The sequence below is a fragment of the Aythya fuligula genome, chromosome W (assembly GCF_009819795.1).
Source record: "Aythya fuligula isolate bAytFul2 chromosome W, bAytFul2.pri, whole genome shotgun sequence".
Classification (NCBI taxonomy): Eukaryota; Metazoa; Chordata; class Aves; order Anseriformes; family Anatidae; genus Aythya; species Aythya fuligula.
The window spans coordinates 15221043-15246867 of NC_045594.1; the positions used below are offsets into that span (position 1 = coordinate 15221043).

Consider the following 25825-nt stretch of genomic DNA (forward strand, 5'->3'; position numbering starts at 1 on the left):
TGTTAAGTCATGGAACTTAAAGGATTGTTTGTTACCTTTTCTGATTGTGAATATGTATAGGCATACTCGATTTTAGTAAGTTATGGAACTTAAAGGATTGTTTGTTACCTTTCTGGATTGTACGTATGTATAGGCATACATGTACTTGTGTTTAGTATGTAAAAGCAATGTTCTGTATATTTAGAATGTTTGATGTTCATGTGTGCATGTTGGTGGAGCGTAGACTCCCCGCACACCCAGCGCTGTTTACTTGCCTTTTATACCTTTTAGAAATATGTGTTTTATAAATATTACAAAATTCAGATTGAGTTGAGACCTCATTTATAACATTAATAACGAGAATAAGCTGTAAGGTTACCAGGACAGTCTTTGTTTCTAAAGATGTATGATTCCCCATAATGCACAACTGCTTACCAGCGAGGGGCAGTTATGTGCGTGGGTCCGCTTCTCTCAGCTCGAGCTTCTTCGCAGCTCCGGTACACCCATTTCCAGCGACTTTCTGTACAAGCTTCTCTGAGCAGTTTGCTGAGTTTGGCCACACCCATCTTCATGAGGCAATCAATGTGCCTGTTCCCATCCTGGTCTCCGTTCTGCTAGCCTTTTCCTCTTCATTCCTTCTTTCTACTTCTATTCCTTCTTTCTACTTCTTTATTGATGACGTAACTTCATCGTGTTGCCTTTTTTTATCTTGAGGCCAGGCTTCCCTCTTATACCCTTCTCCCCTCAGCAGTTCTTTTCAAAACAACTTTTCATTGGTAAAACAACTTTGAATATAACAACAACAGCAAACACCCAGAAATTTCCATGCCTTAATGGCTGGAGAACAAGCAACCTGAGACTGCATGGAGTCTCCTGAATCACCCTTCTTTGTTCCCTCTAAACTCTTTTATATTCCTGATGGCCTCATCGTTAAGAGCCTGATGTTATCATCAGAGATGAGGCTTTCAGACCCCCATTGCCATACTCCCACATCTCCCCCTTCTTTATTAATATCAACCATTTTCTCGACAGGAATTACCACTCCATATATAACACTTTGAACATTCACGTTAATAGTAGAATACCTGCATATCCGGAAGAGAGCAAGTATGCTGCAGCCTGGTTGGGACTAACAGAATTTCCCGCCACTCATATATTTAATTTAATTAAGTATTGCAGTCAATGGTGGCCACTACATAAGCTAAATGGCCACTTTATGCATCAATCAACTATAACACTATATTGCAATTAATGTTGTTTTTGAGGAGAGAAGGGAAATAGGATGAAATGTAGTATACTGATATGTTGTTTCAGCATCTTAAAGGGAAAAGAAGCGGAATTAGAGTTGGCCCCTGACTGAGCCTTTGGTGTTGGCATGAGAAAAGTACAGGCTGGAGAAAGATAAAGGAAGTGTTAAAAGAGTTGTTGAAGGTGTTAAAGGTGTGGCATGTAGTATTTAACAGAGCTGTTTGAAGTTGAATGAGCAGGGAAAGAGGATGTAGGAATGTTAATAGTTCTGTCTCAATGGGAGGCTGAGATCTCAAAATCATGGGTGTGAGTCCTCTGGGGCAGAGGGACCATGATGGGTCCAAGAGAGTTGTCATGGAAACAGAAAAGCAGTTAACTCTTAAAACAACCTGAGTTTATGAGTGAGCTCAGATTGCCAATGGGACCGCTCAAGGAACTGTTGATGATTGCATTCACCTGACCAACCCCCCCACTGAGACTATAGTCACCCCAGAAATAATGAACGGTAAATATCAAAATCTGGTTAAATCGGGAATTGAGAATCTGTTCCAACAAGGTCCAAAAGAAACCCCTATGGAATTTTTGGACCAACTTTTAAATGCAATGGAAAACAAAACAAAACAAAACAAACAAACAAACAAAAAGAATTTGGACCTGGCTTCGGAATACAAACAGGTAATTGACTAGCCTCTTTCTAAGGCAATTGGCCCCTGATATCAGAAATTGTCTTTAGGCTGTAGGCAGGAATGACAGAGACCTGGGACTTCTACCCTAGCAGGTCCACTGGTACTCTGACCAGGGGACACACTTCACATCTAAGGTGTTATGGGACTTAACCACAGCCTTAGGCATTAAATGGGAATACCATACTCCATGGCATCCACAAAATTCAGGACGAGTTGAGAGAATGAATCAAATGATTAAACAACAATTGGCTAAATTAATGATTGAAACCCAACTGTCTGGGATAAAATGTTTGCCATTGGCATTATTGAATATTAAGACTATGCCTCATAGTGAAACGGGTATCACACCTTATGAGATGTTATAAGGAATGCCGTATTCCCAAGGAATGCCATTGGATTATTTTTTGATAGAGAATTATGAAAGCCAGAAATATGTGATCATGACAGGGAAACAACTACAACAATTAAGGAAAAAGGGAATTTTAGCACAAAACGCCCCACTGGGGTTTGCTATTCATAACTACCAAAGCTTGGAGGGTGGAGTCCACTCCTGGGGAACTGAAACTAAGGCTAAAGAAGGACTAATATTCTGGCAAGGAGGCTCTGCATGAATTAAGGGCACCAGATAAAGAGGACAAGTCTGAAGGGAGGAAAGGGAGAAGGCAAGACCGGGGCAGGACCCTCCACTGCGGTGTGTATGGTCTACCGAGGGAGGCAACCCCTATGGGTATTGACTGCCGAGTGAGAGGGCCTCGACCGGACTTCTCCCACACTAAGGTCAGGTTGTCCCGAGAAAATAACATAAGAACCTTTTTTAAACCCATATAAAATTGTGATTAGTTTTCCAGGAGCTGGATTACCCCGACAGGCTGAAAGGTAACACAAGCCCAAATCGACCCTGAAAGCAGGCCCAACCCCTTGATTGAAGGCGTCTTGCCTATTATGATCTAGCTACATGGGCAGAAGACGGATCCTGAGGCTATAGGACCCCAATATACATGCTTAATAGAATAATTAGGTTACAAGCTGTAAGAGAAATAGTTGTAAATAAAACCGGAGATGCACTTGGATTAATTGCAAAGCAAAATACCAAGATGAGAACTGAATTGTATCAAAATCGCTTAGCTTTGGATTATTTGCTAGCACAAGAAAGAGGAGTCTGGAAAATTTAACCTTAGTAATTGCTGTTGAGAGATTGATGATGAAGGAAAAGCTGTAAATGAGTTTGTAAAAGAAATGAAGAAAATTGCACATGTTCCAGTTCAAACTTGGAATGGAATTGATCTAAGAGGATTATGGGGGGAACATTGTGGGCGGTGACTGGCTTGCTAAAATAGGGAAGTTTGTATTGGGGATATGTGGAGGATTGTTAATAATTCCATGTTTAATACCTTGTATTACCAGACTAATACACTCGGTTCTACAAGGAATGCAAATATCTGCCATACCTGTTGACCCAGAACCAGGGAAAGAGAAAACCCATTCCCTGATGATAATAAAAACAAAAGAAGATCCAAAATTGATACCAATTTGGCAAGTATTGACTCGATTGGAAAGGAAAACATGAATCGATACCATGAAAAAGGAGATGGGGGATTGTGAAATGTGTTCATCTGATTTGTGTCAATATGGAACAATACTAGGGCCGCATGATGAAATGTGACTTTCTGTCTTACATACCCTTGTATAACCACAAGTCTAAGAAAAACAGAGTGGTTAATGTATATAGTTCTTGTATCTTGCAAAGGAATGGTCTAGCAGTTCGTGTCAATAGAGGGTTTGAAGGGTAAACCTTGAGACTCGGGTCTAGGGGATAAGAGAACAAAGGAGTTTTCAAAAACTGCTGACTTTCACATGGGACACTGCGCAAGTCTCTGATATCTGGCCAAGAGATTACCAAATAAGGAGAAAGGGGAAGCTGAAGGACAACCGAAGGACAAAGCCTGGAAGGAAGACCATGAGCCTTCAGTATGAGCGAACCCCCAGAGGGACCACTGTAGACCGATACGCAGTCATCCGTGAGAGGGTTCGAACCCCGGGAAACTAATTATAATAACCCTGCCTTTTCTAGAAGTAGTGATGAATATGTATTAGCCTAGGAGCATAAAAATCAGCTGCCTGATGTAATAGGTGTGTGTCTTGGTAGAGCAGAGACTCCTGGCACACACAGCACTGTTTGCTTGCCTCTATTCATTTAATAAATTGTAAACTTTAATTGCAATCTTATTTGGGACTCAGTCATTTATCATACAGCTTATTCTCTTTATTAACAATCAGACAGTTTATGAGCCTGAAATACGGGACCAAACTGAGGTCAAGGTGTGAGACTCTGCAACTAAAAACGACAAGGTTACGGTGGGATTGCTCAGCACCTGGTGAGCAGTCTCTGAGGCCTTAAAGAGCCATGTGGGGCCACAGTCAGAAACGTATGGTTTGCCAGATAGTGAGGAAGTTGCGGGCTCGTCCACCGATCCTTGTGCTACACCATTGGCCGCCCCACCGCTACTGCCATCCCAGGCCTTTGCTGTTACGCCCCCTGGTGACCTGAACGTGCCTTTTGACCCAGGCCCTATTGGCCTTGAAAAGGAGATGGATATGTTTTTCTTCGATCCGGGAAGATTAGGATACATAAGGCCCGAAGGCCGAGGTGCTTAACAACTTAAAGCAAGACATATTGTCCCCATGACTAGCCCTGGAATTCTCCGGTGTCTGTAATCAAGAAAAGGAATGGAAAGTGGAGACTGTTATAAGATCTGAGAGAAATTAATGAAGTCATGGAAGATATGGGAGCACTTCAACCAGGATTACCAACTCCAACTATGCTTCCCCAGTCACGGACATTGATAGTAATAGACTTAAAGGATTGTTTGTTACCTTTTCTGATTGTACATATGTATAGGCGTACTCAAGTTTAGTATGTAAAAGTAATGTTCTGTATATTTAGAAAGTTTGATGTTAGCGTGTGCGTGTTGGTAGAGCGTAGACTCCCTGTGCACCCAGCACTCTTTACTTGCCTTTTATAAATATTACTAAATTCAGATTGAGTTTTATCATCATTTATAGCAGATATATGACCTGGTTTCAGTTAGGATAGAGTTAATTTTCCTCCTAGTAGCTGGTAGGGTGCTATGTTTTGGATTAGGATGAGAAGAGTGCTGATAACATGCTGATGTTTTAATTACTGCAGAGCAGTACTTACACTAAGCCAAGGACTTTTCAGCTACTCACTGTCCTGCCAGTGGGCAGGCTAGGGGTGCAGCAAGAGCTGGGATGGGACAGACCCAGGACAGCTGACCCAAACTGGTCAAAGGGGTATTCCATGCCATATGGCGTCATGCTAAACAATATATAGGGGTGGCTAGCCTGGGGGGGGGGGCAGCTGCTCGGGGATAGGCTGGGCATCGCTCAGCCTATCAGATGGTGAGCAACTGCATTGTGCATCACTTGTTTCGTACACATTATTAGTTCTAGTACTATTGGCATTATTATTATTTTCCTGTCTTAATAAACTGTCTTTATCTCAACTCACAGGCTTTACTTTCCCATTTCTCGCACCCATCCCAGAGAGGGTTGGGGAGGGTGAGCGAACGGCTGTGTGGTGTTTAGCTGCCAGCTGGGTTAAACCACAACAGTGTTGTACTGGGTCTGGCTGGAATGTTAACTTTCCCGGCAGCAGCCCATACAGTGCTGTGCTCTGCACTTCTAGCTGGAACAGCAGTGTTATCACACCAGTGTTGTGTCTACTGCTGAGCAGCACTCGCACAGCATTGGGCCTTTCTCTAACCCTCCTAGGGGGTGGGCAAAAAGTGAGGAGAGAAACATCACTAGGGCAGCTGACCTAAACCAATCAAAGGGATATTCCATACCATGTGGTGTCACACTCAGCAATAAAAGGTGGAAACAGGAAGAAGAGGGGAGGGGTGGGCTCTTGTTGGGAAAATGTCGGTCCTCCTCTCGAACACCGGCTATGTGCATTGAGGCCTTGCTTCAAGGACGTGGTCAATCATCGCTCATTTGTGGGAAGTAGAGAGTAATTTCTTTCCTCTGCACTTCCATATAGCCTTCATTTATTTTATTTGTTTGTTTTCCTCCCTTCTTTTTATTTTTCCCCTTTCCCTTTTTATTTCCCCTTAGTTAAATTGTTTAGTTCATAATAATCTTTATTTAATTATTATTATTATTTCCCTTTAATTAAATTATCCTTATCTCAGCCCGTGAGTTGTTCTTTGCTTTACTTCTCCCCCTCCTCATCTAAAGGAGGGAGAGTGAGAGAGCGGTTGTGGGGTTTAGCTGCCCAGCACGGTAAAACCACCACAAGTGTGTTACAAAAGGAAACGTGTAGGAGGTAAACCATTTGAATTAACATTAATTGCAACAGATTTTTGTTATCTTTGGAACTTTTTTTTCCTGGGGAGGCTTTTTTTTTCCCTTATACCTGTTTTAACTGAATGAAAGATTCACATGCAGAACTTGTGGAATTAGCAAAGAGATAGACTTTGGTTGGTTGGTTGTTTTAAAAACAAACCCTAAACCTTGAAGAGGTAAAAGACCAACCAACCAACAATGAAACTCCCTGTCCTTCTGTAATCTGAAATACCTATGCAAATAGATAGTCTCCTCAATTTATATAAGTAGGTAAACTGTTACTATGCTTCAGTTGTATGCACATAGCTTAAAAAAGGTGATATTGGATAGCATATTTTAATTGGCTACTTTCTTTGCTCTTCATTAAAGCAGGAAATGTAATTATTTTGAAAACACTGCAACCTTTTCTTATTATCTTTTATTGAGCCATCTGTATACTACCAATTAACAGTTGAAATAATTTTAGGTACTTACTAAAGTATATGTTTACAACTAGAAAAGGAACAAATACTTAATATGTTTCTTGATGTTTGTTCACTGAAACTAGATTGGTAAGTATCTCTTTGGAGAAACTATTTCTAAGGTTACCTAATTTGACTCTTGAAAATAAACACTAATATATTCTATCATATATAGATATACATCCATACACAATGATAAGGAGAGGTGCTCCTTAATCATCTTGGTGGTCCTCCATTGGACTTTTTCCAGTATGCCCATGTCTCTCTTGTACTGAGAGGCCCAGAACTGGATGCAGGACTCCAGGTGTGGCCTTACCAATGCTGAGAAGAGGGGAAGGATCACCTCTCTTAACCTGCTGGTGATACTTTGCCTAATGCAGCCAATAATACTATTAGCCATGAATACTGTTAAATGAGATACATTAATACTGAAAGACATGGGTCTAAACGATATTACACTTTGGAAAGTTTTAAAAGTTACTGGGGAAGTTCCACAAACAACTTTTTTTTTTTTCCTTTTCAGGATTAATTTAAGGTTAAATCATAAATGTTATGAAAGCACATTGTTTCCCCCAATGAATAACATTGATACAGAGACTAAACTGAAAGGTGATTATTGACAGATTTTTATCCTTTGTGCATTTTGTGCCAGCATGGTGAAGACCCTGCTGACTGGAAGAGGAAAAACATAAGCCCCATTTTCAAAAAGGGAAAAAAAAAGAAAGACCCAGGGAACTACAAGGCCAGTCAGTCTTGCTACTGTGTCTGGCAAGACCATGGAGCAGATCCTCCTGGAAGCTATGCTAAAGCACATGGAAAATAAGGAGGGGATGGGTGACAGCCAACGTGGCTTCACTAATGGCAGATCACACGTGACAAATCTAGTGGCCTTCTATGATGGGGTTATAGCACTGGAAGATAGAGGAAGAGCAACTGACATCATCTACCTAGACTCAAGCAAAGCATTTGACACTGTCCCCCATGATATCCTTATCTCTAAATTAGAGACATAGATTTAATGGATGGGCCACTCAGTGGGGTAAGGAATAGGTTGGATGGTTGCTCTCAAAGAGTTGAGGTCAACAGCTCAGTGTCCAAGTGGAGATCAAGTGGTGTTCCTGAGGAGTCGGTATTGGGACCAGCACTGTTTAACATCTTTATCGGTGACATGGACAGTGAGACTGAGTGCCAAAGGCACCAAGCTGCGTGGTGTGGTTGACATGCTAAAGGGAAGGGACGTCACCCAGAGAGGGACCTGGACAAGCTTGAGAGGTGGGCCTGCACGAACCTCATGAGGTTCAACAAGGCCAAGTGCAAAGTCCTATATTTGGGCTGGGGCAATCCCAAACACAAATACAGGCTGGACAGAGAATGGATTGAGAGCAGCCCTGATGAGAAGGAACTGTGGGTGTTGGTGGATGAAAAGCTCAACATGAGCCAGCAATGTGCACTTGCAGCCCAGAAAGCCAACCGTATCCTGTGCTGCATCAGAAGAAGCACAGCTAGCAGGTGAACAGAGATGATTTCCCCCCCCCAATCTGCTCTTATCAGACCCTATTTGCAGTACTGCATACTGCTCTAGGGCCCCCTGCACAAGAAGGACATGGACACGTTAGAATAAGTCCAGAGAAGGGCCACAAAGGTGATCAAAGGATCGGAGAACCTCTCTTATGAAGATAAGTTAAGGGAGTTGGGGTTGTTCAGACAGAAGAGAAGGCTTCAGGGAGACCTTAGAACAGCCTTCTAGTAGCTCAAGGGGGCCTACAGAAAAGCTGGGGAGGGGCTCTTTATCAGGGAGTATAGTGATAGGACAAAGAGCAATGGCTTTAAACTAAAAAAAGGTAGATTTAGACTACCAATAAAAAATAAATTCTTTACTCTGAGGTTGGTGAGGCACTGGTGCAGCTGCAGATAGCTGGGACAGCTACTTCATTAAAGTGAAATGGTCTGTATTTGGATGCAACTGAATCCCAATAGATGAAGGGGCATGCTCAACTCTGTTTAACACAGCTATTAACAGCAAAATTGAACATGTGAGAACACGTGTAGTGGGTTTGCGTGGCAAGGTTTTGGTAGCAGGGGGGCTGCAGGAGTGGCTTCTGTGAAAACAATATAGAAACTGCTCCATGTTAGGTAAGGGCACCACTGCTGACCAGAGCCAAGCCGATAAGTGATGTTGTTTGCGCCTCTGTGAGAGCATATTTAAGATGGAAAAAAAAATCAAAATGCTGCTACACAGCAGCTGGGAGACCGAGAGGAGTGAGAAACGGCCTTCCAGGCACCCAGGTCACTGAAGAAGGAGGGCGAGGAGGTGCTCCACACACCAAAGCAGAGGTCCCCTGCGGCCTGTGGTAAGGACCATGGTGAAGCAGGTTGTCCCCCTGCAGCCCATGGAGTACCACAGTGGAGCAGCGTCCCACACTGCAGCCTGTGGAGGAGACCATGGTGGAGCAGGTGGACCTGCACTGATGGAGGCTGTGGCCTGTGGAAGACGCCCACTGGAGCAGATTCCGGACTGGACCTGTAGCCCGTGGAGAGGAGCCCACGCAGGAGCTGCTGCCCATGGGCGACCCAGTTTGGAGCAGTGTGCTCCTGAAGGATGGACCCCATGGTACAGACCCATATCTGGAACAGTTCTTGAAGAGCTGCTGCCTGTGAGAAGCCCACACAGGATCAGTTCAGGAAGGACTGCATCCTGTGGGAGGAACAGAATCACAGAATTGTCTAGGTTGGAAGAGACCTCAAGATCATCGAGTCCAACCTCTGACCTAACACTAACAGTCCCCTCTAAACCATATCCCTAAGCTCTACATCTAAACGTCTTTTAAAGACCTCCAGGGATGGTGACTCGACCACTTCCCTGGGCAGCCCATTCCAATGCCTAACAACCCTTTCGGTAAAGTTCTTTTTAATATCCAACCTAAAACACCCCTGGCACAACTTTAGCCCGTTCCCCCTCGTCCTGTCACCAGGCACATGGGAGAACAGACCAACCCCCACCTCGCTACAGCCTCCTTTAAGGTACCTATAGAGAGCAACCCCACAGTGCAGGGGATGAGAGTGACCATGAAGGAGCGGCGGAGACGAAGTGCTATAGACTGACTGCAATCCCCATTCCCCTCCGCCGCTCGGGGGGAGGAGGTGGAAGAGGGTGGATGGGGGGGAAGGTGCTTTTGGTTTCTTTCTGTTGTTTCTCACTTCTCTAGCTTGTTAGTAATAAACCATAAAGCTTACTGTCTCCCTACTCTGAGTCTGTTTTGCCTGTTACGATAATTACTGCATGATCTCCCTGTCCTTATCTCAACCCTTGAGCCCTTTTCATTGTAGTTTCTCCCCATTCCTCTTTGAGGAGGGGGAGTGAGAGAGCGCCTGTGGTGGAACTCGGCTGCCCATTCAAGTAAAACCACAACATGTAATCTCTGAGTACCTAATGATGATACTTCAGATTTACTATGAAACCAGTTGTTTTGATTCATCCAAATCATAAATTAAAAAAATGCTAACATACAGAGTAAATTTGAACTGGGAGGTATAACAAAGAGTTACCTGATTTAAAGTTCAGTGGGGTCCTGCTCACAGCCAAGATAAGACTTAACTTTCCTCATGTAGCTTGTACGGTGTTTTGTTTTGGATTTAGGGTGAAAATAGTTTTGATAACACACCAATGTTTTAGCTGTTCCTGAGCAGTGCTTACACTGTATCAAGAACTTTATTTATTTTTACTTCTTATGCTGCCCCACGGTCATAGTTTTGACTGGGACAGAGTTAATTTTCTAACAACAATGTTTTTAGTTGTTGCAGAGCAGTCCTTGATTCTCTAAGCACTTCTTTTTGCTTTTTATGCTGCTGTCAGCAAGGAGGCTTGGGGAGCACCAGAAGCTGGGAGGGGACACAGCCAGGATTAGCAACCCAGGCTGACCAAAGAGATTCCATACCATATGACATCATGCTTGGTAATAAAAGCTAGAGTAAAGAAGAAGGAAGGGGGGGAGGAGTTCAGAGTGATATGATAGCATTTGTCTTCCCAAGAAACCATTACATGTGATGAGCCCTGCTTTCCTGGAAGTGGCTGAGTATCTGTCTGCTGATGGCAAGTAGCAAATGAGTTCCTTGTTTTGCTTTGCTTGCGCATGCTGCTTTTGTTTTACCTAGTAAACTGCCTCAACCCATGAGTTCTCTCACTTCTACCTTTCTGATCCTCTCCCCCATCCCACCTGGGGAGAGTAAATGAGTGGCTATATGGCACTTAGCTGCCTAGCAGCTTTTACAAAGCATTCAGCAGGCATGAAATTTGGAAGAGTTTGAATAATACAGGAGATTAAAACCAAATTCAGTGCATGACTGAATTTGTTCCAAAGTACCTTAAATATTACATCTAAATTGCAGTAGCTAAACTATTACCATGTCCTTGTAATACACTTCAATGCATATGTCTGAGTTTCAATTTCTTAAAATTACAATGATTTAAAAAAATGGCTTAATTTTAAAACAGATTAGAACAGGACAATGACGTGCAATACAGTACCTAGAAGTGGTATTTTAATGTTTAATCATGGAGAGGGTTTATTTTTAAAGTAATCTTACCATGCAAAACAAGTTTTCCAGAAATGACCTAACATTTTAAACTCTTTGATCCCATGAAAAGTAAAAAGATATTAACAACACACAAGAAGGGTGTATATGTATATGTACATGTCACAAAGTAACAATAACCTACAGTTAGGAAGGAAATATTTCATTTTGCAAGGAAGCAATATAATTTATGCAAGTTAAGGAGGTTAAAAAAAAATCCTCTTCTGACACAGATTTTTTTCTTTATACTTGCTACATGTGTATTCGTATACACATCTAATTTTTAAACAAGAAAATAAATGAGGCATAGATTTGCGCATTTGTTCCTTAAAACCTTTAGAGTTTATATGTTTTAAATTTTTTGCAAGTGCAAAGTAAAGTGCATGCAGCCAATTAACACAGCTCAGATTAAGCTGTGTTAGTTCTCTCCTTACGATGAAACAGATATAACTTTATCCCACGCTCAGAAGTCTGTAACACACTTAGGCTTCTCAGTTCAACAACACTTTTTAAACAGGGCACTGAGAAGTCAGCACTTTTGAAAAAAAAAAAAAGTTTGCTAACATTTACATAATGTTAATACATTAAAGTTAATACAATACTACTATTTTAAGTTTTGAGGGAAAGAGACATGTAATAGGACAGTAGAAGTCTAGTTAATTAAAAAAAGGATGTCTTGAAGCAGTTTCAGATATTTATGTTCCCAATCTCACCATTTTAATTAATATTTTCATATTTTTTGAAGTGGTTCTGTCCTTGAACCAAATCTCTGAATGATGCTAATATATATCCCACAGAGAAGGGATTTAATGTTTCATGCATTTGGAAAAATAAAAAAATTTAAAAAAAAAAAAAAAACTTTGGAGAAACGTCTACCATTACAACAAGAAGAATCAGGAAAATGCAGAAACAGTTTTGACCTGAGTAACAAATGTGCCATTTACCTCTCCTGAAGCAAATGTATATAGTTAAATAATTATATTTAAACATCTATAAAATTAAGCAAATCCAAGGTGTCTATTTTATCTTGTTTTTGGATTTTGAAACAGCAACTAACACTTTCACCAACCAAAATGAGACAATGTTATTACTGGTAGCATTATACCTGTCTCTACCTTTTTTTTTTTTTTTTTTAAAAAAAAAAACAAAACAAAAACAACAAAAAAAAAAAACACCACCACCACCAAAAAAAAACACCACTTAAGAAACCCAACACCTTTCTCTATATACAGGAGACCAACTGCAATATTTAATGTAGGAAATAGGACATACATAAGCAAGCATTAAAATAAAATCTGACTCCTCAATGAGATAAGGAGAGATGAAAGGAAAAGGCAGTTTATTCCCCCAATATAAGTCACTACTTTCATGCACATGACCCAAGACAAACAGCTTTGGTATAAACATCCCACATCCATTTGGAACATCCCCATTCATCCACACACCAGACACTGGTGCAGACATATTTCAAGACCTGTTAGTCTAAGGAAGAAGCTGTGTTACCGCAGGAACTACACAACATAGTAGAGCACATCAGATATGGACAACTGCATTTTAATTCAAAAGGCTTATCTTAATGCAAGCCGAACTCCTATCAAACAAGCAATGCCTTTGCACACCTGTGGCTCCAAAATAACAACCTCTATTTTAATGAAAGAGAAATGATACAATAGATTTTATTTCCTAAACATTGGATGGATTCCAAAGGTATTAAAAATCCTGCTAACCTCCAGCATACTTCAGGTTACTCTTGAGCTTCATGCATGCATCTGGGGCTTTGATTTTTTCTTTTGCTTTTGAAAGCGGTCTGGGCATAAACCCCTTATCCCAGCTGACCTCATTAAATAAAAATGAGGATTAAAAAAAATTGCAACCGGTGACCCAACAACCTTTCCAAGGCTCACAGAACAACGCAGATATTAAAGCCTGTCACCATCAATCTGTAAAGCAACTTCCCTTCTAGTCCTTTCATTAACCTGCTGCCTTTCATCACTTTCCTACACCCATCATCGGCGATCTCTCTCCCTCTCCAGCCACTCTTTCCCTCTCCATTTTAGAAGGCCGGGTTTCTTTGCATATCAAACCCACCCATAGGAAACAGTTATTTATCCAACTACAAGCGTCTTGGCGAAGCCTGTACGCGAGTGCGCACACACAACACGGAGGCGGAGGCACGTCCCCGCTGCCAACGACACGGCCGCTCCGCGGCGAAGGTGGCGAGTGCACAGACCGCGACCGAACCCGATCGCACCATGTAAAGCACAGGCGTTGGCTAGGTTACACCTCCAGCGGCACTTAAGGGGTATCTGCCGGTAAAAACCCGCACTCACCCAGCAGAAGCAGCTTCAGCTCCCGGCGGGCGTCCCGCTTGTCCCGGCGCAGCTGCCGCTCGATCTCGTCGTTGATCCGCCGGGCTTCCTTGGCTTCCTCGCTCAGGCAGCACGCCATGATGGACTCCAAAGTCATTCTTCGTAACTGGTTCAGGCACAACCCCCACCCCCCCGTAAAAACGTATGCTCGCGCACACACACACCACCACAGCACTAGCTCTAGGGGACACAGACGTTCTCTGCCCGAGAGACCCAACCCGGGCGCTGAAGGGTAAGCACAGAGCTGTCTCGATACCACGCACAGGCACGGAAAAAGCGACAGCCCTCCCAGCAGCACAGATCCCGCGTTCCCCGCCTCTAAATAGCGACCGCTTTCAACTCCTTCTCTCCTCTAAATCGTACACCAAACAACATATAAACATCCCCTGGAGAAGCCCTTACAGCGCTGGCGAGGCGAGGCGAGGCGAGGCGAGCTGCTCAGCACAGCTCCCCCTCCCCCTCCCCCTCCCCCTCCTTCCCTCACTGCTTCACCCTACTGCAACCAACGCGGTCCTCAAACGTCCCTCACCACCACCCTCCGAAATAACCACCTCCCACGGAGATCCTAATGGCTGCTAATCCTGTTTTTCCTTTCCTCCGCCCCGCCCTCATCCGTCTCTCTCCGTCCGAAAGCGAGAGTTCGGCTCCTCTAAAAGCGGGCAAGTCCGACGTCACCCGGTAATCTTAGTACGTGCCTGTAGAGAGAGCTTCTTTACGACAGGCCTTTATTCACGGTACAGTCGCCTGCGCCTCTCGCGGGGAGAGCTGCTACTGGAGAGTTGTCGCAGCTTGTTCCTGTTACCAGAGAGGAAGAGAAAGTAAGTACGGCTAGATCATGCACAGCGTGAACCTACTTCTCTAGGGTTTTCAATAGCTTGGATCTGTAGGCGTGGTTAGGCAAAAATATGGCGACTTCTCCTACTGGCTCTCTCACTCTTTCACACCGCTGCGTGTCGGGAGTGAGCAGCTAGTGGAACTATTGAAGGCCTCACCTACCAGGCCCACAGCTGTTGGGAAAGAGAATGTGGATGGTTTCTCGCGCCAAACGGCCACGTGAAACACAGCCTTATTTGTAAAATACAGTATTTTATTTGTAAAAATAAACTTCTAAAATATAATTCTCTTATTTGTAAAATAGAGTAATTTTCATAAGATGTGTCTTCCCTTACTTATAAGAGTCTAATGTTCTATTGTCATGAGTATTGTATTTTATATTCTGTTCTTGTGACTCTTATTCAACCAATGCTTTTAACTGCTATCCTTTTTTCTAAGACCAGACCAGCTTGTCTTCAATTACAGTACTAGAAAATATCTTAAGGTAACCTTTAGTAGCCCTCAGAGTGATGGCACACAATTCAGTGGATGTACTATGTTCTAGTTTTTGTGAATTTTTGAAGTCTTTGCAAAATTCTCCCACCTGTCATTACCTTTTTTCCACCTCCACATTAAATTAGCTGTTTGGGAAGGTTGAAAAATCTTTCAAGAAAGTTATAGTAGTCTATTAAGTAGGTAGAGGGTTGCATTACTACATATAGCTTATTGTGTGTTGTTCTTTCCAGCACCTATTGTCATCTGTTTTGAAAATCATGTCTTCTTTCTTACAGCTGTTCATATACTGACAATATGAAATAAGTAGAGTCTACCATAAGATGAAGAGAGTGCAATAATCAATACAATAATATAATTATTAGTTTTAGTGTGAATCCATAGAATAATAGAGTAGTTTAGGTTAGAAGGGACCTTAAAGATCATCTGGTTCTAACCCCTCTGCCATGGGCCAGAATACTTTCCAGTAGATTCGGTTGCCTAATTCCCTATCTAACCTGGCCTTGAATACTTCCAGGGAGGGGGCATCCACCGCTTCTCAGGGCAACCTGTTCCAGTGCCTCACCCCCCCCCCTTGGAGTAAGTATTTTCTTCCTTATATCTAAACTGAATTTGCCCTCTTTTAGTTTAAAGCCATTACTCCTTGTCCTATTGCTATACTCCCTGACAAAGAGTCCCTCCCTAGCTTTCTTGTAGGCCCCATTTAGGTACTGAAAGGAAATATTATATATACACAAAACCATTTAAGAAAAAAAAATATTTTAAGTAAGTTTATTCCAGTAAATATGTGAATTTTAGTCTACATTTTATAATCCTATTATTATTAAAAATGATATTTCAGTATGAGTGAACATCTCTATTACCTGATGTGGATTAAAAAATTTATATGCATGTAGGTGTATTTATGTCCATCCTAGACTACTGTGTTAATTTCAGCAATAAAGGTTTCTATACATTGAATTATAGACTGGGTAAATGTAAAAATGCAAATAAGTAACCAAATGGAAAAAGATTTTCTTCATTAATAAATTCTCAACACATAAGAATTTCTTCCTGACCTGGTTTTGGCTAGGATAGAGTTTTCCTCCTAGTAGCTGGTATGGTACTGTGTTTTGGATTTAGGATGAGAATAATGCTGATAACACACTGATGTTTAATTGTTGCAGAGTGGTGCTTACACTAAGCCAAGGACTTCTCTGCTTCTCATACCACTCTGCCAGCAAGAAGGCTGGGGTTCATGAGGAGCTGGGATGGGACAGACCCAGGACAGCTGACCCAAACTGGCCAAAGGGATGTTTCATACCATATGACATCATGCTGACAAATTAAATATGGGGTGGGGGCACCGCTGCTCAGAAACGAGCTGGTCATCGGTCAGCAGGTAGTAATTGCATTGTGCATCACTTGCTTTGTGCATTCTATTATTATTATTACTCTTCCTTTTCTGTCCTATTAAACTGTTTTTATTTTAACCCATGAGCTTTTACCTTTTTTTTTTCCCCCTCACGATTCTCTCTTCCATCCCACTGTGGTGGGGGGGTTGAGCAAACACCTGCGTGGTGCTTAGCTGCCTGCCTGGTTAAAACACAATAGCTCCTAAAAGCTGTGAAAATGGATTTTCACAAAAATGTAAAAGTGGCGTTGTGGTGCAGGTTACAAGAAATATTCAATGGATGTACAACTGTTCTGTGTTTGAAACGCTGCTGCACTGAGTTGAAGTCCACAGCAAGCAGCATCTGGCATCAAGTCTGATGAAGAAAGGATATGCACAAGTCAATGAATTTCCAACATACGGATCAACTGATTAAAATCCCTCCTCAAAGTGAGGGCACAGTAGTCCTGTTAAAAATCTGCAAACATCAAAAAATACTGTAATCTTCCCCAGTAGAGGAAGTCTGATTTAGCTTTTTTAACTAACTCTTTTACATGCTCACTGTAGAAAGCGTGAACTATGTACTTCACCTGTGAAAATGTGATTTAATTTTGCCTTTTTAATAAGGAAAAAACATCACAAGGATGTCATGGTTTTGGCTGGAACATAGTGAATTTTATCTGTAGAGGCTCACACAATGCTGTGTTTTGAATTTTTGATGAAAATAGCAGTGATAACACAATAGTGTCTTTAGCTGTTGCAGAGCAGTGCTCACACGGAGACAAAGTCTTTTCTACTTCTTATGCTGCCCTGTCAGCAAGAATGGGGGTAGACGCAAAGTTAAGTTGGGAGGGGACACAACAAGGACAGTCCAGGCTGCCCAAAGAGATTTTCTATACCATATGATGTCATACTCAGTAACAAAAACTAGAGTAAAGAAGGGGGGGGGGGGGGGGGGGGGGGGGGGGGGGGGGGGGGGATGGCCGCTGCCTTCAGAGTGATGACATTTGTCTTTCCAAGAAATCGTTACATGTGGTTAGCCCTGCTTTCCTGGAAGTGGCGGAGCATCTGCCTGCTGAGGGGAAGTAGTGAATGAATTCCTTATTTTGTTTTCCTTCCATGCATGGCTTTTGCTTTACCTAGTAAACTGTCTTTATCTCAAACCATATGATCTCTAACTTTTACCGTTCTGATTTTCTTCCCCCATACCGCATGGAGAGAGTGAGTGAATGAGTGACTACATGGCATTTAGGTGCCTGTTGGAGTTAAACCGCAACAAAGGGTCATGAATTTAATCACAGAATCGTTTAGGTTGGAAGAGACCTCAAGATCATCGAGTCCAACCTCTGACCTAACGCTAACAAGTCCTCCACTAAACCATATCACTAAGCTCTACATCTAAACGTCTTTTAAAGACCTCCAGGGATGGTGACTCCACCACTTCCTTGGGCAGCCCATTCCAATGCCTAACAACCCTTTCCGTAAAGAAGTTCTTCATAATATCCAACCTAAAACACCCCTGGCACAACTTCAGCCTGTTCCCCCTCATCTATTCTCACCAGGCACGTGGGAGAATAGACCAACCCCCACCTCACTACAGCTTCCTTTAAGGTACCTATAGAGAGCCATAAGGTCGCCCCTGAGCCTCCTTTTCTCCAGGCTGAACAATCCCAGCTCCCTCAGCTGCTCCTCGTAAGACTTGTTCTCCAGGCCCCTCACCAGCTTCGTTGCCCTTCTCTGGACTCGCTCAAGTACCTCCATGTCCTTCTTGCAGCGAGGGGCCCAAAAGTGAACACAGTACTCGAGGTGCGGCCTCACCAGTCGAGTACAGGGGGGCAATCACTTCCCTAGCCTTGCTGGCCACACTGCTTCTGATACAAGCCAGGACTCTGTTGGCCTTCTTGGCCACCTGAGCACACTGCTGGCTCATATTCAGCCGACTATCAACCAATACTCCCAGGTCCTTCTCTGCCTGGCAGCTTTCCAACCACTCATCTCCCAGCCTGTAGCTCTGCTCGGGGTTGTTGCACCACATGTGCAAGACCCGGCACTTGGTCTTGTTGAACTTCATACAGTTGGCCTCAGCCCATCAGTCCAGCCTTTCCAGATCCTCCTGCAGAGCCTTCCTACCCTCGAGCAGATCAACACATGCACTGAACTTGGTGTCATCTACAAACTTACTGAGGGTGTGCTTGATCCCCTCATCCAGATCATTGATAAAGATATTGAAGAGGACTGGCCCCAGTACCGAGCCCTGGGGGACGCCACTAGTGACCGGCCTCCAACTGGATTTGACTCCATTCACCACGACTCTTTGGGCCTGGCTATCCAGCCAGTTTCTAACCCAACAAAGCGTGCGCCAGTCCAAGCCACAAGCAGCCAGTTTCTTGAGGAGAATGTTGTGGGGAACAGTCTCAAAGGCCTTACTGAAGTCAAGGTAGACCACATCCACAGCCTTTCCTTCATCCACCTGGCGTGTCACTTTGTCATAGAAGGAGATCAAGTTCATCAAGCAGGACCTGCTTTTCATAAACCCATGCTGACTGGGCCTAATCACCTGGTTGCCCTGCAAGTGTCGCGTGATGACACTCAAGATAATCTGCTCCATGAGCTTCCCTGGTACTGAGGTCAAACTGACAGGCCTATAGTTCCCCAGTCTACCCTCCGGCCCTTCTTGTAGATGAGTGTCATGTTTGCTAACCGCCAGTCGACTGGGACCTCCCCTGATAGCCAGGACTGCTGATAAATGATGGAAAGCGGCTTGGCCAGCTCCTCCGCCAGTTCTGTCAATAATCTGTATGTACCAGTCACATTGACATCACTGGAGTCAAAAATCGTTCCTGAACAATATCTTCAGATTTTTAATGAATGAACCATCTAGTCCTGGATCTGTCAGCAGCTGATAGCCATTACACACTGTTATACCCATTTACATTATGACTTATTAGAAGTCAGAAGAACACCCATAATGGATGTCCTGGTTTCAGTTAGGATAGAGTTAATTTTCCTCCTATTAACTGGTAGTGTGCTATGTTTGGATTAGGATGAGAAGAGTGCTGATAACATGCTAATGTTTTAATTGTTGCAGAGCAGTGCTTACACTAAGCCAAGGACTTTTCAGCTACTCACTGTCCTGCCAGTGGGCAGGCTAGGGGTGCAGCAAGAGCTGGGAGGGGACAGACCCAGGACAGCTGACCCAAACTGGCCAAAGTGGTATACCATACCATCTGATGTCATGCTGAACAATTAATATGGGGCTGGCTAGGGTGGGGAGACTGGCTGCTCAGGGATAGGCTGGGCATCGGTCAGCGGGTGGTGAGCAACTGCATTGTGCATCACTTGTTTCGTACACATTATTAGTAGTACTATTAGCATTATTATTATTTTCCTGTCTTAATAAACTGTCTTTATCTCAACTCACAGGCTTCACTTTCCCATTTCTCTTTCTCCCATCCCAGAGAGGGATGGGGGAGGGTGAGTGAATGGCTGTTGATAAATGACAGATAAAATTATTCCCATAAATATTTAGATTATTTTCCATATATGTTATTCTTACTGTTATCTAATCTTGTACAGATACTTCCTGATAAACCTTCTCTGTAACATCAGTAATCTTATATTCCTCTATCCAAGTAGTCTCCAGTACATAGTTTAAAGCAAACCTGTTGCCGGAAAGATTTTATAATGTTTCTCACTGCTACAGGAAATTCAACAGACAAAGTGAGACTGTCATAGAGAGCAAAGTACGATATTAAACATGCTGCATCTTGTGTCTTCTTTCTCATGAGCCAAAAAAAAACATTGGGGAACCACCACACTATCATCTTTTTTTTTCTTCCTTTGCACTGATCAAGCCCAGTCTTTCATTGTGGTGGTTTTACTCAGATGGGCAGATGAGCTCTGCCACAACCACTCTCTCACTCCCCCTCCTCAAAGGGAAAGGGGAAAAACTACAATAAAAAGGGCTCAAGGTTTGAGATAAGGATGGGGAGATCACTCAACAATTATCGTCACAGGCAAAACCAACTCAGAGTAGAGAGACAGTAAGATTTATTGCCTATTACTAGCTGTGGTGGTTTTACTCAGGTGGGCAGCCGAGTTCCTCCATGGTCGCTCTCTCACTCCCCCCTCCTCAGAGAGGAAGGGGGAGAAAATATAACACAAAGAGCTCGAGGTTTGAGATCAGAATGATTTAATTAAAGGAAAAGGGAATGGGGAAAAAAGAAAACCAAACAAACAAACAAAAGGTCCGCGTGGAAGCACAGAGAGAAAGGGAAAAAAAAAGTTATTCTCTACTTTCCATCAACGAGCAATGTTCGGCCACGTCCTGAGAAGCAGGGCCTCAAAACATGTAACGGTTGTTTGGGAGGACAGCCCCCTCCCCCACGAGAGCCCCCCTTTTATTGCTGAGTGTGACATCATGTGTTATGGAATATCCCTATTCCAGGGAGACTTTACCCTCATGGCTTGTTTGATTGCAGTACAGGTCTCACACTCATGGGTAACCTGTGTGATGGCCTCAATGGTCAGGTCCACCCCTCGATTCACGAACCCATCTGTATGTGGCATCCCTCCCTAGATGTCCCGATGTTTCATGGGCCCATCGAGCTACAAACAGCTCACCCTTATGTCCCCAGTCCAGGTCTACCTGAGATACTTCAATTTTCGAAGCTCGATCTACTTCTTCGTTGTTCTGATGTTCTTCGTTGGCACGATTCTTGGGCATGTGAGCATCTACATGATGTACTTTTACATCCATGTTTTCTACCCAGGCAGCAATATCTTGCCACAGGGTAGCAGCCCAGATAGGTTTACCTCTGCTCTGCCAGTTGTTATGTTTCCATCGCTGCAGCAACCCCACAGAGCATTTGCCACCATCCATGAGTCAGTGTAGAGATACAGTACCGGCTACTTTTCTCTTTCAGCAACTTCTAGGGCCAGTCGTATAGCTTTCACTTCTGCATACTGACTTGACTTGCCTTCCCCTTCCATGGCCTCCACAACTCATCGTGTGGGACTGCACACAGCAGCTTTCCATTTCCTATGGCTCCCTACCACACGGCAGGATCCATCAGTGAACAACACATACTGCTTTCTGTTTTCTGGCAACTCATTGTATGGTGGCGCTTCTTCAGCACGAGTTACCTCTTCTGTCAGCACTCCGAAATCCCTGCCCTTCGGCCATTCCATGATTTCTTTCAGTATTCCTAGGCGGTTGGGTTGAGCCCGCTGTGTAATTAACGCTATCCACTTACTCCACGTAGCATCAGTTGCATGGTGTGTAGTGGGAATCTTCTCTTTGAACATCCAATGTAACACAGGTAGCTGTGGGGCCAAGAGGAGTTGTGCCTCTGTACCAACAACTTCTGAAGTGGCTCGAATCCCCTCATATGCTGTTAATATTTCCTTTTCAGTTGGGGTGTAATTGGCTTCTGATCCTCGATAGCCCCACCTCCAGAACCCCAGAGGTCGACCTCAAGTTTCTCCTGGGGTATTCTGCCAGAGGCTCCAGGTGAGCCCAAGCTCCCCAGCTGCAGTGCAAAGTATGTTTTGCACAGCTGGTCCGGTAAAGACAGGCACAAGGGCTACTGCACGAGCTATTTCTTGTTTGATTTGTTCAAAGGCCTGTTGTTGCTCGGGGCCCCACTCGAAAGAGTTCCTCTTTCAGGTCACCCAATATAGAGGACTCACAAGCTGACTACAGCCTGGAACATTGTCATGGTTCCGCTCGAGTGGGCAGCCGAGCGCCACCACAGCCGCTCTCTCACTCCCCCTCCTCAAAGAGGAATGGGGAGAAAATATGAGAAAAGGGCTAAAAGGTTGAGATAAGGATGAGAAAATCATGCAGTAATTATTGTAATGGGCAAAACAGACTCAGCATAAGGAGACAGTAAGATTTATTGCTTATTACTAAGAAGCTAGAGAAGTGAGAAACAAAGGAAAGAAACCAAAAGCACCTTCTCCCCATCCACCCTCTTCCATCTCCTCCCCCCCCCCCCCCCCCCCGAGCAGCGCAGGGGAACGGGGGAATGGGGGTTATGGTCAGTCTACAGCACTTCTCTGCCACTCCTTCTCGGTCACTCTCATCCCCTGTGCTGTTGGGTCCTACCCACGGGATGCAGTCCTTGATGAACTGATCCGGCGTGGGCTTCCCACAGGCAGCAGCTCTTCCAGAACTGCTCCAGATATGGGTCCGTACCACGGGGTCCATCCCTCAGGAAAAAACGGCTCCAACCTGGGTCCCCCACGGGCAGCAGCTCCTGCCAGGTCACCTGCTGCTGCGTGGTCTCCTCTCCACGGGCTACAGGTCTGGCCCGGAATCTTCTCTGGCAGGGGTCTTCCACAGGCGGCAGCCTCCGTTGGTGCAAGTCCACCTGCTTCACCGTGGTCTCCTCCACAGGCTGCAGCATGGAACCCTGCTCCACCGTGGTACTCCATGGGCTGCAGGGGGACATCCTGCTTCACCATGGTCCTCACCACAGGCCGCAGGGGACTTCTGCTCTGGCGCCTGGAGCACCTCCCCCCCTCCTTCTGCACTGACCTTGGCACCTGCAAGGCTGTTCCTCACTCCTTTCACTCTCCCAGCTTCTGTGTGTTGCAGCGTTTTTTTTTTCCTGTCTTAAATATGCTCTCACAGAGGCACAAAACAACATCACTTATTGGCTCGGCTCGGGTCAACAATGGGGTCCTTCCCAAACATGGGGCAGCTTCTAGATCCTTCTCACAGAAACCACCCCTATGGCCCCCTGTTACCAAAACCTTGCCAGGTAAACCCACTACAAACATGCATTCTCCAAAATCCCACAAGGCCTAGGAAAGCTTGTGTGTCTTTTTTGCCAGTTGGCGGAGACATTGCTGTTATTTTATTGATCACATCCATTGGAATGTGGTGGCGTCCATCCTGCCATTTTACCCCCAAGAACTGGATTTCCTATGTGGGTCCCTTGACCTTACTCTGTTTAATAGCAAAACCAGCTTTCAGGAGAATTTTAATTATTTTATTCCCTTTCTCAAAAACTTCTGCTGCTGTGTTGCCCCACATGAGGATGTCATCAATGTACTTCAGGTGTTCAGGAGCGTTCCCCTGTTCCAGTGTCATCTGGATCAGTCCATGGGAAATGGTAGGGCTGTATTTCCACCCCTGGGGCAGTTGATTCCAAGTATATTGAATGCACCTCCAAGTGAAAGCAAACTGTGGCCTGCATGCTGCCGCCAGAGAGATGGAGAAAAATGCATTAGCAATATCGATGGTAGCATACTGTAACATAACATACGCGGGACATCCGAGATTGAGTTGCTACGGGAGACCAGAGGCGTCAGTGGACAACGGCAGCCGACCCTCACATAGCAGAGGGGCGGAGATCAGGACCCTGCAGCCTGTCTGACGTAACCATGGAGGCAGCAGCGGCTGTGCTGCTTCTCTCTGGCATTCTTTTTATAAGAGGTTTATCTTGCAATGCAAAAAAGACTATTCGTCCCCAGATTGGTGTTATAACTATGTTTCTGGATAACATTCCGTGGGGTTGCCACATTCTACGGATTACTAATGACGACTTAGCTCTATTGTGGGGCAGGAGTGCAGAGACGCAGATTACACTGCCAAATGACCACCGGCAGGCTCGTTCACAAACAGCTTCTAGGGTTGCAGCTGGCACTGCCTGCAGCCGTATAGCAGACGTTACACTCTCTTTCCTAACTAGTAATCATGTGTCTCATCCATTTGTGGTGAATGGTCAGTGGCAAAAAGAAAAGGGGGAGAGTAAGGGGCGACAAAGACAGAAACGGTACCAGGAGGATGCCACTGACACTAACAGCATGGGTAATAGGAGTAGTATAAGTGACACAGGTGACGGTGCGGGGCGGCGGCAGGCGCTGCCGCGCTGCGGGGCACTCTGCCTGCTGCTCGCCCTCGCCTGCCTGTGCACTGCTGCCAACGGTGCTAGAGCAAAATGTGAAGACTGCTCAGATGGCAGTGATGAGAGTGCTTGTGTGAAGAAGACGTGTGCTGAATCTGACTTTGTGTGCAACAGTGGTCAGTGTGTGCCAAACAGATGGCAGTGTGATGGGGATCTGGACTGTGAAGATGGGTCTGACGAGAGTGCTGAGCTGTGTCATACGAGAACATGCCGGGTAAATGAAATCAGCTGTGGTCCTCAGTCAACCCAGTGTATCCCAGTGTCCTGGAAATGTGATGGTGAAAAAGACTGTGACAGAGATCCTGATTGCAAGGATGGAATTGATGAAATTAACTGCCCTTCTCAGACCTGCAGGCCAGACCAGTTCAGATGTGAAGATGGGAACTGTGTCCATGGGAGTAGGCAGTGCAGTGGTGTGAGAGACTGTCTGGATGGCACTGATGAAGCAAACTGTAACAATGTTATTCAGTGCTCTGGACCTGGCAAATTCAAGTGAAGAAGTGGAGAATGCATAGATATCAATAAAGTGTGTAACCAGCAGAGAGACTGCAAGGACTGGGGTGATGAGCCCCTGAAGGAATGCATCATAAATGAATGTGACTGTCGAGCTGGGTTTGAGTTTGTAGACAAGAGAAACTGTGGAGATATCGATGAATGCCAAAACCCTGGTATCTGTAGTCAAATGTGTATCAACCTGAAAGGTGGCTACAAATGTGAATGTAGCCGTGCCTATCAGATGAATCCTGCTACAGGAACCTGGAAAGGGCCATACGGGTACAGAAATACAAATAACACCCGTGATTACAATGACACTGCTAAGCAGGGTTTAGGGGCTTATGGCATGGAGACAAGGGGTAACAACTACAGTGTTTGGAACAATTGTACAGCTTTGGCCTTACCTCCTGATGTTTTTCTGATTTGTGGGGATAGGGCCTGGCAAGGTATCCCTGCAAATGCTATCAGATGTCCATGTTACTTAGTGTCGTGGTTTAACCCGGCCGGCAGCTAAACACCACGCAGCCGTTCGCTCACCCTCCCCCCTCCCTCTCTGGGATGGGGGAGAGAAATGGAAAGTGAAGCCCGTAAGTTGAGATAAAGACAGTTTAATAAGACAGGAAAATAATAATAACAACAACAACAATAATAATAATAATAATAATAATAATAATAATAATAATAATACAATGATGATAACAGTACTAATACTACTAATATGTACAAACAAGTGATGCACAATACAATTACTCACCACCCGCTGACCGATGCCCAGCCTAACCCCGAGCAGTCCGGCCCCCTCCCCCCGGCTAGCCACCCCTATATATTGTTTAGCATGACGTCAGATGGTATGGAATACCCCTTTGGCTAGTTTGGGTCACCTGTCCTGGGTCTGTCCCCTCCCAGCTCTTACTGCACCCCCAGCCTGCCTGTTGGCAGGACAGAGCAAAAGGCTGAGATGTCCTTGGCTTGGTATAAGCACTGCTCTGCAACAATTAAAACATCGGGGTGTTATCAGCACTCTTCTCATCCTAAG

At 44.4% G+C, this 25825-nt stretch overlaps 1 protein-coding gene across 2 annotated transcripts in view; it reads right to left on the reverse strand.

The window, feature by feature from the left end:
• LOC116501389 (guanine nucleotide-binding protein G(q) subunit alpha-like) overlaps positions 1 to 14565 on the reverse strand; it is a 136927-nt gene extending 122362 nt beyond the window's left edge. The window contains exons 1-2 of one of the 2 annotated variants that reach the window (XM_032206914.1): positions 14232 to 14565; positions 13642 to 13786 (exon numbers count right to left, since the gene is read on the reverse strand). In XM_032206914.1, the coding sequence (XP_032062805.1) occupies positions 13642 to 13777 (136 nt within the window). In that variant the 5' untranslated portion in view covers positions 13778 to 13786; positions 14232 to 14565. Of the gene's footprint in view, positions 1 to 13641; positions 14133 to 14231 lie in introns of those variants that run through there. The other variant, XM_032206913.1, reaches the window with a different exon arrangement.
• Between the last annotated feature and the right edge of the window lie 11260 nt (positions 14566 to 25825).